At 44.3% G+C, this 18,754-nt stretch overlaps 1 protein-coding gene across 3 annotated transcripts; it reads left to right on the top strand.

Moving 5' to 3' along the window:
* Nucleotides 1-15: 15 nt before the first annotated feature.
* On the top strand, nucleotides 16-18,449 carry DDB2 (damage specific DNA binding protein 2). Of its 3 annotated transcripts, XM_063158934.1 has the most exons (12): nucleotides 16-163; nucleotides 4,860-5,043; nucleotides 7,365-7,629; nucleotides 7,777-7,907; nucleotides 8,532-8,723; nucleotides 11,215-11,381; nucleotides 12,430-12,529; nucleotides 13,916-14,093; nucleotides 14,790-14,935; nucleotides 16,283-16,447; nucleotides 16,754-16,799; nucleotides 17,264-18,449. In XM_063158934.1, the coding sequence occupies exons 3-12, from the start codon at nucleotides 7,626-7,628 to the stop codon at nucleotides 17,356-17,358; spliced, it is 1,224 nt and encodes a 407-aa protein (XP_063015004.1). In that variant the 5' UTR covers nucleotides 16-163; nucleotides 4,860-5,043; nucleotides 7,365-7,625; the 3' UTR covers nucleotides 17,359-18,449. The 3 variants fall into 3 exon arrangements, with proteins under 3 accessions (XP_063015004.1, XP_063015003.1, XP_063015002.1); XM_063158933.1 differs by lacking the exon at nucleotides 7,365-7,629; XM_063158932.1 differs by lacking the exon at nucleotides 7,365-7,629 and having other exon boundaries at nucleotides 4,860-5,058.
* Nucleotides 18,450-18,754: the final 305 nt, after the last annotated feature.

Raw genomic sequence — 18,754 nt, 5'->3', positions numbered from 1 at the left:
GCAGCTCCCGCCTCCCCGCCCCCGCCGCCCGGCCCTTGATCCAATTAACGGGAGTGGGCTCTGCCCAGGCAGGTGGGGTCGGAGGAGGGTGCCGAGAGGGCAGCGCCGGTTCCTGTCGTCGTTCCACCCTGCCTCCACACTGGGAAGGGCCTGCAGCCGTGGGGTGAGGAGGGGACTGAGGGAAGTCTCCCTGGCCGGGATCCCCCTCGTGGCGGGGGCGGGAGGGAAGCAGCTCTGGGAGCTGCCCTGAGTTCGGCTCCTGTCCGTGAGTTCGTTCATCTATGTGCTGTACCGGCCAGCTGACCTGCAGGGCCCGGAGCCGCCCTGGTGTTGGGGGAGGAGGGTCCCCAAGACTGGCTTCCACCCAAGTGAAGTGCTGTGGTCTCGCTTGTGAGAGTGCCGTAGGTCACTCTCCCTGGGCTTAGAGGGTGGCATCACCTCAGTTCGCTTTGGCATCAGTCTTTCTCTTTTAGCTCGATATTGCTAACTGTTTTCAGTCATTCTCCCATTCCTCTGAAAACCTCTATCTGAATAATCCGGACCTCATCTTTAAGTCCCCGAGTGCAATTTCTCCTGAGGCTAGGCTTGTACAAGGAGCATTATGAGACCTTGCTGGCCCACCTCCTCTTGACTGCTTCCAAGTGCCTTGGGACACAGTTCCAAGGCCCAACTGTGGGTTTGTAGTGATGTTTATTCAATTGGTCGAAAAAGGAAATACTGAAGAGGCTTGCAGAAGGAAGAAAGACCACGCCATCAATCTTCCACTTCTCTGGAGTACTTGGGCATTTTTACAAGTGCCCTAGATTTCTTAAGAGCCAGAAAATAACTGTGCTGATGCCCTTCACATACAGTGAAATTCTGTGTTAGAAAGTGGATATTAGAAACCATTCCACTTAATTTCTTTCTTCTGAGACCAATCCTCTGTTCACTTTTACCAGCATAGGGTCCCTGGAAGGTGGACACCCGACAGGTCATTGCTTATCATGGGTGTCACTATGAGTATCCTTTTTAAAACTGAAGAAAGATGCTTGTCTTGTCCTCGAAGTTAATAACAGTTGAGAGTATAAACAACAACATTGTCTTTTACTAAAACAAAGCTGAACCCTATTCTTTGGCATAGATACTCCCTAATTCAATTAAGATCTGTTTTTTATTTCCATTATCAAATTAATGTACATTAATGAAGGTCAAAAAAGGTAAACTCCTGTCATCCATTAATAGTCTATGTTCAGTGTTTGCCCTGTGTTATGTTTGCATACTGATTTCTATATCGATATCCCATGTCCATCTAAGATAGTGTGTCTAAGACAGATGCTGTCCATGTGGGACTTGGCCACCACCAATACTGATTGCAAGGTGAGAGTATTAAATAGCATAGCTGTTGCAATCCTGTCTTCCAAGGCTGGAATGGCTTGGAGAAGATAGGGTACTTGGGTAAATGAGGCCATAATGATAGTGATCTTTTTGTTAATTTTCCTCTTATGGGCAGCTTAGTAATGGTCATGAAAGAGAAAGAGGTCAAACAGCATGATATTTACTCCTTCATCTCTAGGATTTTATATTTTGTTTTACTTTGTCATGGAATATAGACTTGTTTTCATATGCATGGCAAACTCTAGTTGCTCTAATGATATATACATCAGTAAATATAATTTATATATTTGTATATGATTATACACTTGTATATAATTGTATATTTAGTTAAAGTAGCCAAAATTATTCATGCTTTAGACAAAGATCCTGGAAACTGGGAGGCAGAACACCTAATGGTATTACTAATACCACTAAGCTGATCTTAGTTACAGTATAGCTTTACCAGACCCAGTGACAAGACAACTTAATTCTGTGAGAACCATGTCCCATAACTGAGGTAGAGCCTCAACATAATTGTACATCTGAGAAAAGGCATAATAAAAATAAGCCTAATATCCTGCCCATGCAGAATTCTACTCATCTGACTTTGTTGCATACTGCAGTTCTAAGAGACTGTAAACACATGAAAGAGTATTTTTTCAAATTAGTCTTTCTCTTGCTTGCTCAGACTACCATCCAGACACTGAGCTGTGGGACATAGGGCAGTGGCATTTTTTCTGTGCATGAATTGTGTACTGTTGGCTGTTCTTGCCCTTAGCGGATAATAATTACAAAAATATCCCATCATTCTCTAGAGAGAAATCAAACTTGCTGTTAGTCATTGACACAAACACTCTGTTTAGCATGTGACCTCATCGTGAGTACTGTGTGCAGTTCTGGGACTCAATATTTGAGAATGGTGTTGAAGTCCTCAACTGTATCCAGAGTTTGGCTTTCCTGGGTTGGGAGAAAGTAGGCTGAGGGGTGACCTTATGGCTCCCCACAGCTTCCTGAGAAGGGTAAGTGGAATGGGAGATACTGATCTTTTCTCCTGGGATCCAGTGATAGGATGCATGTGAGTGGTTTAAAGCTGCACCAGGGGAGGCTTAGACTCGACATTAGGAAGCATTTCTTTACAGAGAGGGTAGTCAAACACCAGAGCAGTCTTCCTAGAAAGGTGGCTAATGCCCCAAGCTGTCAGTTTTTAAGAGGCATTTGGACAATGCCCTTAATACCAGGCTTTGACTAGGTCAGCCCTGAACCTGTCAGGCAGTTGGACTAGATAGTCACTGTAGGTCCCTTCCATAGGCAATAGACTTTTCAACTCTTTTCTATTACATTCCATTTCTAAAAAATGCTGACTGTGATAGCTCCAGGATGGAGATCTGTAGGTTACACTGTTTTTTGCCAAGGGGTACAGTTCTAAAACAAATGCTGTGTATTACAGAAGTGCCTGATGAGACTTTAAGATGTGCTAATTGGTTTGATGCATATGTCCAAAACCAGATTGTATTAGTGATTATCATTTTTGTGTATGGCATTCTGATACAACAACTAATACAACTTTGTTACTGTTCAGGGAAAGAGCATAGAGACTATTTGTTCTTTTTCTGGGGAGTTTTTCTGTGCATTTTCTATTATGTGAGAAAATCCATAGGTAACTGTTGTTATAGCTGAAAAAATAGTAGCACTTGAAATCAAACCCTACAGAAGGCATGACTATGTACAGCTGCTTTAGAAGCTGTGTTCATAGCCTCCTGTGTGGATGACTGTACCTTAATTACTCAGCACAGTTACTGGCAGGCCTGAAGCCAGGGACCTTACTGCTCCAGAGATGAGGGATAAGGTTCCCCATGGTACATGGCCCGCAGTCATGGCCCCGCACCTTTGCGGGTGCGGGGAGAAGTGCTGGTACCTCCCTCTGGGTTGGTAGAGCTCTTCCTTTCCTGTTCTTGTCAGCTTCCTCATGTAGCATCTGGTACTCTACGAGCTACTCTCGACAAGACTGTTATCAGCTTTTGAAACGCCTTTACTTGTTCATGGTGCTGAAGCTATTGTTGGTGTTGTGTTCCAACACCAGGTGAATTTTCTTGTGGAAATGCTATTTTGAATTTTTTTTTTGTTTGCTGTGTTTGGGGTCCTTACCAAACAGCTTTAATAGGACAATTTGATCCTCTACAAACCAATGAGGGGCATATGATTTTACGTGCTGCACCAAATAAACAAGAGGCAGACAAAGACGGATCGCGCGTTTCAGGCTGGCTTGGCCCTCGCAGCCGGAGGAGCTCTCGCTGGTCTCTCGCTCCCGGGAGCCGGAGGTGCTGCTCATGCTGAGGGCCGGGGAGGCCGGCAGGGGTAGGGGCGGTGGAGGCGGGCAGGGACTAGGCAAGCACGCCGAGTCCTCCCCGAGCTCCCCCGTCGAAGGCGCTGCCCCTCTGCGGCGAAGGGTGGCGGGGGCCGTCACGGCCGGCGAACTCGGTGCCGCTCCGGGGGCAGGGCCGAAGCCGCTGCCCCCCGTTCCCGCCCCGGTTATGAAACCGCGGGGGAGGGGCCAGTGCCGGCCGCCGGCCGCGGCGGCGCCGGGGGAGCGGAGGCCGCGGGAGCGCAGGTGAGAGCGGGGTGGGCTTTCCGCCCAGGCCGCGGGGCACCGGGCCGCGCCTGGGGCTGCGGGGCGGCTCCGCGCCAGGCCCGGAGCTGCCGGAAGGGCAAGAGCCTGCGCCGTGCCCGCCGAGCTATATTTAACACGGGCCGATATCCGTGACGGCCATTCAGGAATTCTGAATAAGCTCGGCGAGAGCACAGGCTCAGCCTAGGGATGCTCTGCGGGAAGGCGCCGCCGCTGCGGAGGGCGTTCGGCGCACGGCGCGCTGGCTGCAGAGCAGGCCGTGGAAGGCCCGTGCTTTTCCTCAGGGGCCTGCTGGTGTTTTGGCCGGCATAACCCGGGACGCGAGTGGCTGAATCCCACCGCCGTCAGAAGAGCAGTTCCGGTGTGGTTGCCAGGCCGTGCAGGAGCCCAATCCAAATACCAGGTGGTGGTTGTGAGGAAAAGTGGCCATTATGCAGGAAGTACCTTCTGAGCCCGCTTGTTGCAAGGCCAGTCAGCCCTGGCCATCGTCACAAAAATTCTGACCTTTTGCTTAGCTGAATCTAAAGAGCTCAGTGTGAGTTACCAGAGAAACAGTTAGGGTATTATGTGGTTTCACAGATGTACTTTATGCACATCTTTGGGTTTTGGGCTTAAAAGTCTGGTAGAGACACATCTGTCAAAACATAACCTAGTGCTTTAGGATACGCTAATTTTCATATGTTAGCAAAGAAGATTTTATTGAACATGTTTCTCTCTTCAGTAGAGAACAACAAAAAGCTAGTGTCATCCCAATGAAAGAGGATACAGGTCTAATCACTACCTTCAGACTAACTGGGATATGTTCCATTCCAGTTTTTCTCTCTGTCCTCTGGTTAGAAGTGTATGACAGTCTTACCTTGCGTGCTTTGTTTGCCTTCAGTGGTGAGACAGAATGGCTCCAGTGAACCAGCCAAAGGACAAGAAGCGTGAGAGGGCATGTCAGCATTGGCCAGAGGAGGCAAAATCAGCTGGGAAGAAGAAACGGGACTATGGAGAACGAGGGAATGAGAAACAAGAAAAGAAGTTGTTTGTGAGAAAAACATCTAAACCCTCAGGGAAAATCGGTAACATTTCTTCAGGTTCTTATTCTTTCTCCCTACCAGTTTAACAGCAAATAACAGGCATTGACTAGTTGAAGAGGAAGAATGCCAAGAAGCATGTTCAGACATGAGTGTTCAGATGGGGTTAGATGTTGAAGTAATAGGCAGACTTGTGTTGGGGTAGTACATCCTCCAAGTTTTTGTCTAGTGAGTGTGTGTGCATGCATGGATGTTTAAGTTTTGGGACTCTATACCCCTTGATAAAGGCCCAAAGCACTGAAGATGCTGTTACAGCTCATTTGAGGGTGGTCAAGTTTTATGGAATTCCTGTATTACGAGATCTCTGCTTTAGTGTTGGACAGACCAGTCTTGGTAATACATTCTTACTGTCATGCAATTCTGAATGCAGTTGTTAGTTTTAAGGCTGGTGTCCCACAGCATGCAGTCTGAACTGGTATTTGAACCCCATTTTTTTCCTGTTCTAAGTTTTGCTATAGTAAGTAAGGAATACTTTCTACCTCTGTTCAGATTATAAAGGACAGGATTTCCTCTAATTACTTCTGCTCATGTGCATTTTTTTCCTTTAGTGACTAACTTATGAAAAAGACCAAATCTTAATGATTTTTGATGTCACGTGGAGTTGTGATTAATTTCTAATATACTGGAAAGTTTAATGCTTTGTATTTATTGAGGAAGTTGTCTAGACTTTATCTACAGCAACTTCATAGAATTATTTAGGTTCAAAAAGACCTTTAAGATCATAGAATCCAACTGTTAACACAGCACAGCCAAATCCACCACTAAACCATGTCCTTAAATGCCACATCTGCACATTTTTTAAAATATCATTAGGAATGGGGACTCATCCACTTCCCTGGGAAGCCTGTTCCAATGGTTGACAACTTTCAGTGAAGAAACGTTTCATGATAGCCAATCTAAACCTCTTCTGGTGTAACTAAAGACCCTTTTCTCCTTTCTATCACTTGTTACTTGGGAGAAGAATCCAACTCCCCTCTTGCTACAGCCTCTTTTCAGGTGGTTGTAGAGAGCAATATGGTCTCCCCTCAGCCTCCTTTTCTCAGATAAAACCTTTAATTCCATCAGTGATTTAGGAGATCACTAGGGTTACTGCCATGTGGAGATACTATGTGTTTTCTGTACAATTTTGGCTTAAGGATCCAGAAATTACTGAAGTGTTTTTCCAAAGTCACAGATTCAGGGATTTTATGATTTTGCACATTTCCATTGTGTGGTCTGTAAGTCCAAACTTGGAGAAGTTAGCAGGGTGAACAGTGACTGTGGAGGCAAAATGCTCTGTTTGAAAGGAGTTTTGTCTATAATTGTAAATAGTTAAAGCATCTTCTGTAGTTAATTTAGCTATGTGATTTTATTGTAACTTCATGACCTGATTTTTGTATTTGGTAAGCATCTGCCATTCCTGTAAGATACTTCAGAAAAATGAGGCTAATAATATTTTTCCCTTAACCCTTTCTTAAAATGATTAAGACCTTTGTATTTGAGCTTTCCCGTTCTGTGTTCCAGATATATGACAGTTTCTGTTTCTTAAAATTAAACCACCTTTTTAGAGGGTTTCTTTCAGCTGATTCTAAAAAGACCTGAAGCTTTGTTTCTTAATAAGTTATCCTTCATTGTAAAATGGAATCTGAAAAAAAAACCCTCAATTTCTGTCACCCCTGAAGAAGGAACTGTGGATACCAATTCTTCAGTGCAAAAAAAGCAATTAGAATAGAAATACTTACGTAACTATTTCAATAAGTGTGACAAGTGTTCTCACTATGTGAACAAAGAAGTGTGCTTTTCTCCATTATTGCATTGAAGAAAGATTTAATTAGGTTCTAATCATACAGGATGATCCACGTGTTTTCTGTCTTCTGTGTTTGTTTTTTTTTTTAAGTGTCCTTAAATGAAAATAGCATTTGTGTTTCTTAAGAAATGCATTTGACATTTAGTTTGCCTGGGACAGCCCATTGTTGTGGGGATGATTAGATCACAGACATGGAACTGAACAGATCTAATTTTTACGTAAAGGCCCCTCAAGACAAAGATTTGGAACACAAACAAAATCTAGAAACAAGCTGTGCTCTCAGCAAAAATCACTCACAACAGAAAGGTTTTCAGGCAGTGAGGCATCAGCAAGTCTATTATCAAAAATAAAAATTGGCAGCGCTGTAAGCAGACTGTATGGGCTACAGTGTGAGCAGACAGAAAGTTCTGATTCACAGCAGGCTTTTCAGGAACTGTGTGGGAGCTCATGTTGCTGTACTTGGGAAATTTTCAGGTGTTCCTGCTGATCACACATGTGACTTTTCTTTTGCTGTATGCAGGTTCTTACCACCTCCCATGGCATCTTTCCAAGTAGCTGGGTCTTTGGATAGCAGCATTGCATTTTGGATATGGAGCATTGAAATTGTATGTTGTCCAAGAGGTGCACCACCCACCTGTGGCATTGCTTTAGTCCTTTCCTGTTATCTTGGATAACTCTATGGGAAAGGGAAGGAAGGTTTAACAAGAGGAAATATACAGAAATCTCTGGTGGCCTGTGGGATGCACTGGACTCCATAATTGCAGAAGCTGCTACACCCTAGATGTGTAAGAATTATTTAGAAGCTTTTATCTTGTGGCTGAAGCTTTTCATGGATGTAGCAGAAAATGCAGATGTCTTCCTATATTGTTTATATTGAATGAGCATGACAGGTGTTGCTAATCAGTAGGTTTTACTCTTTTCCTCACTGGCAGGTTGCAGTGGAGGTGGGTTTGTGATGAGAAACAAGAGAGTCCTTTCCTCTCAGCTGGAGCGGCGATGCAGCATTGTTCATTATGTCTACCAGAAAATGCTGGGAGGCTCCATTCAGGCACAGCTCAGGCAGGTGAGGAGTGTATCCTTCAGGACCTGTTGGACATCTCAGCTCCCTACATCAAAAGATCTTCAGCACAAGCAGAGGAACTTTAAGGAGCCTAAAAAGTTCCCCACATACACAGTTTGTGGCTCCAAGTCTGGTGCACCCTTATGTTTCTTAATCCTGTAAAATGGAAGAGCTGAAATGGCTTTCCCTTTTGGTTGACTCAGCCCTGCTAATTTTTATCCTCTGTTAATTCTGTGCTTCCTTGAATCATATTTAAACTTGTCCACTCTCCCTGTTGAGTTATTGCACAGTGATACTTTCGCATGCTGATCTGACTCTTGTAATATCGTTCTTGTATCCACTCGACTTTGCCAGTCTTGTCAGGTTAAGTGTTGATTTTTTTCCTCTTCACAGACATAGTTTTCAAGTCCATAATGTTTTACTGTTTTGTAGAGCCAAATACCTTTCATGTGAAAATTAATTCTTCCTGTAACATCTGTAGGTGGGAAGCACTTGGGCGAGCTTTGTTGTTAAGATTATGTGTGAACATATTAACATTAATGACAATTAGAAATTGTTAGCATTCCTCATTCAGAGAATCTCAGGGATGCTTTAAAAAGTCATAATTCTCTTTATCTTTTGTAACAGAGATTGGAGCTGGCTTTTCTGCGTTCTCTTTCCTCATACTGCCTCTTTCGAAGAGCAAGTCCCTTTGACAGGAGAGTGACATGTCTGGAATGGCACCCAACACACCCCAGTACGCTAGCTGTTGGTTCCAAAGGTGGAGACATCATCCTTTGGGATTGTGAAGTACTTGCTAAAACCTGCTTCATAAAGGGGGTAAGCCTCTGGATGTGAGGAATGGGTGGGAGAGAAAACTGGAGTACTATGAAATACTGCAGATAAAAACTGAGGTTTGTTGTGAGAAGCACACAAGGGTCTTGGGTTTCAGAGTACCTAGTTATGGCTGGGACTGAGATAAAACAGCATGTCTGTTCCCAAGTCCCAGACTGTTGTAGCACTGGGGAGAACTGAGGTGTGGTGATTAAGTTCGTAATGAAGCAGCACTTGGTCTGTGCTCAGTGGAAAATACAGCAACTGGCAAAACCAAGGGATGCCAGAAACAAGTAGGCAGAGAGGGTCTGTCTGGTTTAGGTCTCGATCTTTCTCTGCTCACCTTTTATTGTGGCAGATGAAGAAACATCTTTGGGGAGAAACAAGGTGCCTTCATCTCAACAGAAAAACTAAGATAGAATGAATGGTGTGTGCATCTGGCATACCCCCTCACTGCTGTATTCAGCCATTTCCATTCCAACAGGGGATCAAAGACTTTGTACCTTTTATCATCCTTCTAAGTTAAGATAGATACACATTGAGAGGTCTGTCCTCCAGAAATTCCAGAGTCACCTTTCTCTTTTTGTAAATAGTGTGGTGCCAGACAGCAAGGGAGTACCTTGCCTGGGGACTGAAGGAATTGCAGATTTGTCCTCCAGGAGGGCAGCTCCTGGTTTAGACAACCATCATGTTAGAGGCATGGTTGTCTTTCCTGCTTAGAGGACTGTGGTGTGTTTCACTGTTAAAGACATAGCAGTGCCTGCAGACTTACAGAACACACTTTTCTCCTTCCCCATCACTTAGTGGATTTTTCTTTTGTTCATCCCCTTCCTTGTAGATGGGAGCTGGAGGGGCCATCACAGCAATGAAGTTTAACCCTTTTAACCCTAGTCAGCTGTACACTGCGTCAGTTGCCGGCACTACCACCCTGCAGGATTTTAATGGCCATACTGTCCGGGTCTTCACCAGCACCGAGGACTGGGAGTAAGAATACAGTAATGCTTTGGGCCTCTGTGTCCTGCTGGCAGAAAGCACTACAGAGAGCAAGAGAAACAGACAGAGATGTGTTTGTCTCTAATATGTGAGAGCTGGGCTTCCTCTTCCCCATATACATGTCTTTTATCCTCTGAATTTCAGGGAGGCTCATTCTTTTTATTTTTCCTTGAAATGGGGTAGTGGGGAGGAAAGAGCTTTTCACTAATGGGGAGGGACTCTTTGATGCTGCTTACTTCCTGTTGTACATGAGTGAGTGGGGATCCAGTGGATTTCCTTACTTGTGTGTTCTTAACATATCAGAAAGATCTGTGCCCTGGGACTGTCTAACCTCTTCATCTGCTAGCAGTGCTGCTTGATGTCAGGTGGTTTTTACAGGACAATTCATAGTTCTCTCCATGCTTCTCCACAAATACCACTGACTTCAAGCAGTGCCTGCCATTAGGGTCACGCCTGTTCATCCACAAAACTTCTGGTGCTTGTCTAAAGTACCAAAATTAAGAGTCTGGGTTCCTTCAGTAGTGAGTGAAAAGAGGAGATGAATTGCTAGAAGCAGCTGTCAGAATTATTTTCTCAAGACTGTTGTTTTTTCTGTGGACTCATGAGGAAGCCTGAGATCTTCAATTAGTTACTTGAGTTCTGTGCTTGAAGGTAAGTGAGAGAATTTGAGTTAGCTTTCACTTTACTTTCCCCCACCTAATTCTTTCTGAGTGCAGCTTTCATGGTTACTTTTTAATTTGTCTGTTCACCTGCAAGTTTGTAATAGGGCAGAAGGTGAACCCAAGTCATGCTGGGATGACTGGTGGGGTGAGCAAGGAGAGATAAACTGCTTCCTGAGACCTAAGTAGTTGTTCTGTGAGCAGCAGAGGAGTGCACTTGAGTAGCAAAGAGTTTGGGGACTCCCAGGTAGCACTCTTTTCTTCTGTCTTTGTGTAGGGTTTCCACTTTTCCTCAGTAGACCAGCTAGAAGAAAACAACATAACAACAATAACAATACAATATAACATAGAACATAACATTCCTGCCATGGGGTTAGCATAAGTAAGATTGGCACTTGGCTTTTGCTGCTTGTTGGTACCTTGAGAAAGACCAGATACAGCACTGGAAGCAGCCTAGGGAGCTAGTCAGTGTAGTCTCTGTAAGAAAATCTTGGTGCTGGGCTATGAGATTTTACATGGTTTATGCATGGAATGGTGCTGGTGTTGCTTGTGATCTCTTAAGCATGGTCTGAGCGAGGTAGTTCACTGCAGATTAGTCCTGCCTCCATAACAGAAGCAGCAGTCCTTGCTGCTAATGAGGTTTACAGCCCAAACTTTGAAGGCTCAGAATGTATGAGCTCGGATTTGAAACAGGTTAGAAAAAATGAGTTCGTGTGTATGTGCTCTGCCAGAAGGCAGTGCTTGTACCTAGAGAAACTGGCAGCGTGTACAAGGATGTGACTGTTGAATTAAGATTTTCATTTTCACTCTAACCTTGATGTCTCTTGGCTTTGTGTGTATTTCAGAAAGGGCCAGGAGATTCTCTCGGAGACATCAAGTTCAGTCCTTATGAGGCAGAGAAGCTTTATGTGGCATCAGGTGATGGCACCCTAAGTCTGCAGGATCTTGAGGGCAGAGCGGTGCAGGTGATCTCTCGTGCCCTGGACTGTGGCCATGAGCATCATAATGTTTGGTGAGAAGAGGGCACTGCAAGGTTAATTCTCTGTTCCTTGGGGTTAATGCTGTGTTGCTTCTTCATCTCTGCCAGTGTTAGGAGACTCTTGGTGTGAATTGGTCCCATGGGGGAGCTTGGAGACAGGGGGTTGCTAGGCAGCCACAGGGCACGTAGGCTTTTACATTAGCTGAGCGTGCTGCCCACATCTTTGCATGTTACTTTCTGGTGATGCCATCTCCTATCTTGCAGATACTGATGGCTTTTCACTTGATGAAGTGTGAGGTGAGAAGAGCAGGGTAACTTCCTTCTCTTCATTGTTGTCAGTAGTCTGTTTTCTCAGTGGCAGCTCAGGTACTGTAAGGAAAGCCACGCCACATTCCTGCACAATCTGAGTTTCAGTTCATTGAGTTTACTCTGTGGCCTTTTTGCAGACTCCAGGCTCATCATGTTAATTTCCATGGTCTTGAATTCTTAGAATAATGTATCTTGCAAGTGAAGCTTTTGCAACCAGTTCCCAAAGGACCCCAGCTCTATTCTCACTGCCCTTCTCCTGGGAGAGCTGGCATTAAGACATATATCTTGATCAGATAAGTTTCTATTTAGTTTTGTTTCCTGGAGCATGAAGTTGAGACAGTTTGATGTGCAACTCTTCAGTCCAAAAAAGCTTCTGTCTTTACTGCTGCTTCAGTGTTTTGTGGAAAATGTAATTTTAAAGCTGTTTCTCCACATTTGTCAAAGTCCCAAGGATGTTCTGATCTTTCCCAAGGTATTTTCATGTGCAGGCACCAAGTGGTTCTTCAGCCTCAATTATGTTCCACTGTTGCAGTGTGTTACACTACAGCTAATAAGCACTTCACAAGGACTTTGAAGTTGTTTCACATTCAGTCACAGACAAAACACTGCTGATAAGCTGTCCTTCTTCCTGATACTCAGACTCATACCACCAGGCAGGAGATTACAGTTACAATCTGTTGCAGTCTCCCTTGTCAGGGAAGAGATGTGAACCAGAACTCCACTGCCTTCAGTTTCTTGTAGGAACAGCACTGATTTGTGTCTTTCCCTCTAGTTGCTGGTACTGCAGTGTGGACGTTTCTGCAAGCTGGAATACCGTGGTGACAGGTGATAATGTGGGCAATGTGGTCCTGCTCAGCACTTCTGGTGAAGAGGTTTGTATGGCTCCATGCAGCATCTCCTTACAGGAATCTTCATGCTCATGTGCTTTTCTACTCTACAGGGACTCTGCAAAGAGGAGCAAGCTGACTTGCAGCTCAGGACATGAGTTCACTTATTGTCTGGGTGGTGAGAAATCCTCCACTTCTGCCACCCAGTAGATATTTTACGTTGTTGAGTATAATGGTAATAATTTCTAAACAAGGAATTATTACCTGTCATGTGCTGCCCCTTCCTTAAGAGTATTTACTACTAGCCAGAGTAATTATAGGGTAACCTGAAGATGTGAGCACCCTCTGCCAACAACCTTAACACTTCCAGAAACTTAGTGCCCTGATGGGAGTAATTTAGGAGGTACTGCTTTGCTGTGCACCCTTCCATGACCTGAGGGTAGGCACGGAGCAGTAATGCAGTGAATGTTGGGATGGAAATTGCACTCCTGCCGTTGGACACGAGAGGGCAGGCAGAGGCGCAGAATGTGAGTCTGGAATATGGTGAAAGAGGAGAGAGTACTTGGAGTGGGCCCTGCTTTGAGTCCCTGCTGTACTGTCACGCTGGCACTGCCCTCTCTGCTGCATGTAAGGGTAATGTCTGTAAAGGTTTGCCACCCAATTATCTGTGGCCAGAGGCAGCTGTGCAAAGCAGTGGGCAGAGTCAGGAGTGCTCCAAGTGACTTGTCCATATTCAGTGTCAGTTGCTGACTTACTTTTTTCTCCCCTTGAAAGAACGTGACAGTCTTCTCTGCAGTAGGGAGGTATCCATTATTCTAGAGAGGATAGGCCAGCTTCAGCCCTTAGATGAGAGATAACCTTTTGGCTTTGTATAGAAATTTATTCATGGCCACTTTGTGTTTTGTTGTTGTTGTTAATTGAAATATTTGTCCTACCTTCATGTTTCTTTGGTGACATGTTTCTAGAAGCCAGTTATATCTTCTCTCACTTTTTTTACTTAAATGAAGGTTTTTTTGCTTTTCCACACAAAGCAGTTCCTTCCATCTTGTTATCTTGGCAGCAGATTTTCTCTACATGTTTCAGTTTGTTTAAATCTTTCTGCAAGTGAAAGTCTGGCACTGCTTAAGGTCTTCCAGATGTGATCTTGCTTTGTACAGTGGCACTAATATTTCCCTCCATGAAGGCCTGGGCTTGTGTTTTCTTTTGGCTGTAATAAATTGTCAGATCAAAGTTTTTCTAGAATGAAATAGTTACTTCCCAAGGTCATTCTTTTCCTTTCTTGTTTCCAGTGAATACACTCTTGGTGAATTGTAGAAGATTTGTTACTCTGTAAATGTGAGACCTCTTTACTTGGCACTAGTAGATTATAATTTCATTTCTTTACTCCAGATCTTGGTTATTTTGTTCTACATGATTTTCTGTTTGCTGCAGATCTGGAAGCTGAAATTGCACAAGAAGAAAGTGACTCATGTAGAGTTTAACTCCCGATGTGAGTGGATGTTTGCCACAGCATCCGTGGATCAGACAGTCAAAATCTGGGACCTCAGAAACATCAAAAACAAAACAAACTTTCTTCATCTGCTTCCACATGAGAAACCTGTCAATGCAGGTGAGTTAAGGATTTCATTGCATGTTCCATTGCACTGGATTTCTGCAGAGTCCACTCGGCTCAGCTTTTATTGTGGTGGCAATATTAGGTTTTACTCAGATTCCAGGTTGCATGGTAATTAAAGCAAGGAAGCTGTTGGGAATGTGTGGCCAGAGGCAGGGAGGTGGCTAGGGCAGCTGCAGCACCTTGTTAAGACTTGCCATACAAACTGTCACACTGTACCTTAGGAGTGAGTTTGAAAGGAGCAGTGGATGAGATTAGAAAACTGAATTTATTGGGGCAATCCCTTTAACAAGAGAAGAGAATGGAACTCAAACCTCTTTTTCTTGGGTGCAACTTTACCAGTTGATGGAAGTCCAGACTGCACGTATCCATCTCATTATTCCACTGTCTTTCCATTTTGAATGAGCAAGTTCCTTTCTTTGCAATGTTTCCTCCTGTGATTCTGAAATGAGAAAAAATTTTTCTTCTTAGGTAACCCAGCATGGTAGGTTTCAACTTTCTTTTTGTAAGAGTTTTGAGTTTGTTTGAGACAGGTAGTATGTCTTGTCAGAGTCTTACCTATCGGGACACACAGCCATATTCACATCTCAGTTAAAGAAGTAGTGATGGATTTTCAGTCAGTGAAATGTGACACATTTCTTGTCAGTCACAGCATTGTGATCTTTAGTTTGCCTTATTGTCCCACTTTCCTAGCTTACTTCAGCCCAACACATGGTGCTAAGCTTCTGAGCACAGACCAGCACAATGAAATCAGGGTTTACTCATCCTCAGACTGGACCAAGCCACAGCATCTGATTCCACATCCACATAGGCAGTTTCAGCACCTCACACCTATTAAGGTGAGTTAAGTCTAAGAGGAGCACCATGCTTGGTGCTAGCAGCCATCTGCAAATCAAAAATGGTCTGATTTCTGGTCAAGATACTACACTGGTGGGTGGATATTTACACTGCTGCAGCTCCCAGTGGAGCAGTGTTCCTCAAGCTGTGGGTGGGGCATAATAAGAGTTGCTGCCAGTGTCAGTTTGTTGCCCGATTGATAAATGACACAAAACTCGGATAAGTTTTGTGGGTGCTTTATTAAGGGCCCGAGGAACTGGGGGACTCGTGTCCCAAAATCCGAGCCCTATAATTCACGTATGGGTGCTTCTCTCTTATACATGCGATTCACAACAAAGTCTCCAAGAAACAGTTCCCCGTTCCCCTTGCCTGGTCACAGACCCCTTGTGATACATTCCTTGGTTCACAAACAAGATCATTAATCCTCTGCTTATCTTATTCTAAGAGCATTGTATGCCGCCTCCAGACAGGTTAGCATTCTTACTTTCCTGTACTAGTTTAATTATTTATTAAATCCCTAAGACTACCTGTGGGATCTCAGCACCTCAGGATGGAGGTGCAGAGTGGCCAAGAACACCCTTGGGGGGCTCGGGAGTCCTGGAATGTTGCCAGAAGTGTCTGGTGGCTGGACTTTGACCCTACACAGGAGACGACACCTGTATGAGGATAGGAGGATTTCACTGGGGTGAATGGTGAAGGGATAAGTTAATTAGAGTGTAAAACACAGGGTTTAGGATTTCTGTACAGGGGGGTCTAAAGAAGTAAGATGGAGGAATTGGGGCGTGTCCTGTCCTTCTTCTTCTTCTTCTTGGCCTCCATCTTCTGTGGTGATGGTGGCACTTTGGGATTGGTTATTACTAAAAGTGCACCGGTTAATAAGGGTAGAAGGTATTGGGGAAAAATGATAAATATTGTACACGTAACTTCGGGTATAAAGATAAGTGACCGCCCCGGGGGCTCTCAGTGTGCTCATGGCTGGCTTGCTGTGCAGACCTCTGTTGGGCTGAAAGAAAATCTTTTAGATAAACAATTAATAAACACCGAGGCCGAGAAAAGATCAGAAGTCTCTCCTCGTCCTTTGAAGCGCCGGCTGTCCAAGGCCACCCTGGGCCTTTCCAGGCCACCTAAACAGCCGAGAAACCGACAACTACCTGCTAGGTTACACACAAAACCCAACACACACTTTCAACGGCTACAAAACTACTTTTTAACAAACCAGTTCACACACAACTCACTATAATTAAATATTTTGCTAAATTTCATTTTTTTTCCAACAAGTTGTCTGGATTGTGTCAGTGCTGAGCTCTGTCCCTTTCCCTAAGCTCTCCATGGCTCTGTTTCCTGACCAGGCGACGTGGCATCCTCGCTATGAGCTCATCGTGGTAGGTCGCTACCCAGACCCCAAGTTCCCCGGGTACACGCTGAACGAGCTGCGCACCGTGGATGTGTTCGATGGGAACACCGGCGACATGGTGTGTCAGCTCTACGATCCAAACGCTTCGGGCATCATCTCGGTGAGTGAGCGCTGCAGCTGAAAGGGCTGTCAGTGACACTGCTCTGTCTCTGGGAAGGAGGCATGGCTTAGGGACTAGGATAGTATCCAGTTTACTTGTGACAGACTCATGCTGCCGTGGGATATGGCTGCCAGCTAAAACTGCTGACTCAAGCAGGGCTAGCCCATGGTCCTTTGTGGGGTTTTTGTGATACTCTTAGGGAACGCTTTTTTCCAGATGGTTTGTTGCTGTTATATAAGCTGCAGTGCTCTTATGACTGTTACATAAGCAGCGATGCTCTTACAGACTTTGTGTTTTCATTTTCAGCTCAATAAATTTAACCCTATGGGAGACACACTGGCTTCTGGCATGGGTAAGTGAAGAGAACCTGGGGCACTAAATGTGTGGGTTGTAGTCCCAGGAAAGGGCTGGCTTGTTATTCCATGCCATTCATGAAGCAGTAGAAGAAAACAATGGAGGGGGAAAAGCCTTTTCCTGCTAGGCTGTACCATTTCCCTTTGTTTAATTTATCTTATTTCCTAGGCTGCAGTGCCAAGTTTAGTCAGCTTTTCACAGGCTGGGATTAAATTAGCTGGCTATAGATTTAGGTCTTAGACCTGTGACAGATGACACTAGAAATTATGTGTATTTCTTAGTTAGATCAGATTTCCATGGCTATGTGGATACAGCATCTGCAGTAACTATTTTTGCATCCTCTGTACTTTGGAAATACCTTAGAAAAAGTCTTTTTGAATTTCTGGCATTTAAGTGACTTAGCCTAAGATATTATGATTGATGCAGAGTTTCTGATATACAGTATTTAATTTTTCTTCTTAGGCTTTAATATTCTGATCTGGAACCAGGAGGAGATGGCAGCCAAGAAGCATGAACTTCTCTTGAAAGCCATGACAAACGAGGAGATTGAACCATGAGAGAATAGGGGATTGGAAGCTGGAGTTCATCCAGACATGGAGGGCAGAGGCAGGCAAACCCTGACACTAGCAAACCCAAAAGCTAAGTTAATGTCTGGGGAGCTGCAGGAGATGAAAACAAAAAGCAGTGATTCTAAACCACAGGGAAGGAAGTAAAAATAGATGGATCTAGAGAACTGCTTTAGTATTTTGATCCTTTCTGAATCCCAGCATACAAATTGTTGGCAATGGGAGTATTAAGCTGTGGAATTAGACTTTGTCCTTCCTCCCCGGATCTGATGTTGCTTCCCTGATCCTCTTGGCCTCCCTTTCTAGAAAGTTATGTCAGTACTTGGTTCCTCCAAGTGGAGTTACTACTCATTTTCTGAGGCACTAGGAGAACTTCAAAGATGTTCCCAGATCTTGCTGAAGTTACTGCTTTCAGCCTACCATATCTGTTTGTCATCACTTGTCACAGGTTCCCATTTCCTGTAGTCTGCAGTGGAGCAGCTTATGACAGGGGGTCTCCAGCTTGTTCTAGTCCAACCAAGCTGAGAAACCATTTGCTAATAGGATTGACATCCTGAAAAGATAGAATGTTCACAGGGGTGAATTCATGGATAGCTTGGGTATCCTAGGAAACACCAAGCTTTCCCATATGCAAGCTTGGAAAATGTGTTGGTCAAAACATCAGGCTTAGCCTGTTCTCTGCTTGCAGCTGAACCACAAAGAATGGGATGCCAGAGGTCTCTATCATTGATTGCAAGGACAGTATGGAGCTGGGCACCTACTGATTCTGTAGTTTCTATTTTCAGAGTTCTGAGCTGTTTCCTGCCAATGATTAGGCATTTTTTTAACCTATGCCTATGTGCTTCAGAATGTTTGGTAAGAGTGTTATAAAACAAATGAGGGATTTCTTCCAAATACCCCTGCTCAGAGCCAAATCTCAAGACTGTTGTTAAAGGGTTAAGTTTTGCTTTTTCTACTTTGTTTACAAGGCTGCTGCTGTCTCAGAGGTTGATGGGATGGGCTCCAGGCCTGTGCAGGTTCTTCACATTCACGTTTATAGTTTTGCAATATTAATATCAATAAAATTTTATACTAAACTAAAATTCTTTGATAGAGTGGCTGCTTTGAGGATACTGCTGAACTGCTCTTGTAGGGGAGAAGTTTGAAACCTTTCTACAGGAGGGCTATGAGACATAGTACTGGGTCTGCAGCAGACCCCTCCAAGTTGGACAGGATGCATCATAAGCTGTATCCCTGAATAGCTGCTGCAATCAAAACCAGTTTATTTCAAATCTCCCTGTGCGATGTGTGGGATTGTGAAACAGGGAATTCCTTTATTGGGGTATGCTGCAGTAAATTCTGTCTGCTTTCCAACATGGAGTACAGTGGTGCTAACCCTGTGAACTCC

The sequence above is a fragment of the Melospiza melodia genome, chromosome 6, assembly GCF_035770615.1.
Source record: "Melospiza melodia melodia isolate bMelMel2 chromosome 6, bMelMel2.pri, whole genome shotgun sequence".
NCBI classification, from domain to species: Eukaryota; Metazoa; Chordata; class Aves; order Passeriformes; family Passerellidae; genus Melospiza; species Melospiza melodia.
This window is presented reverse-complemented; position numbering and strand designations above follow the sequence as displayed.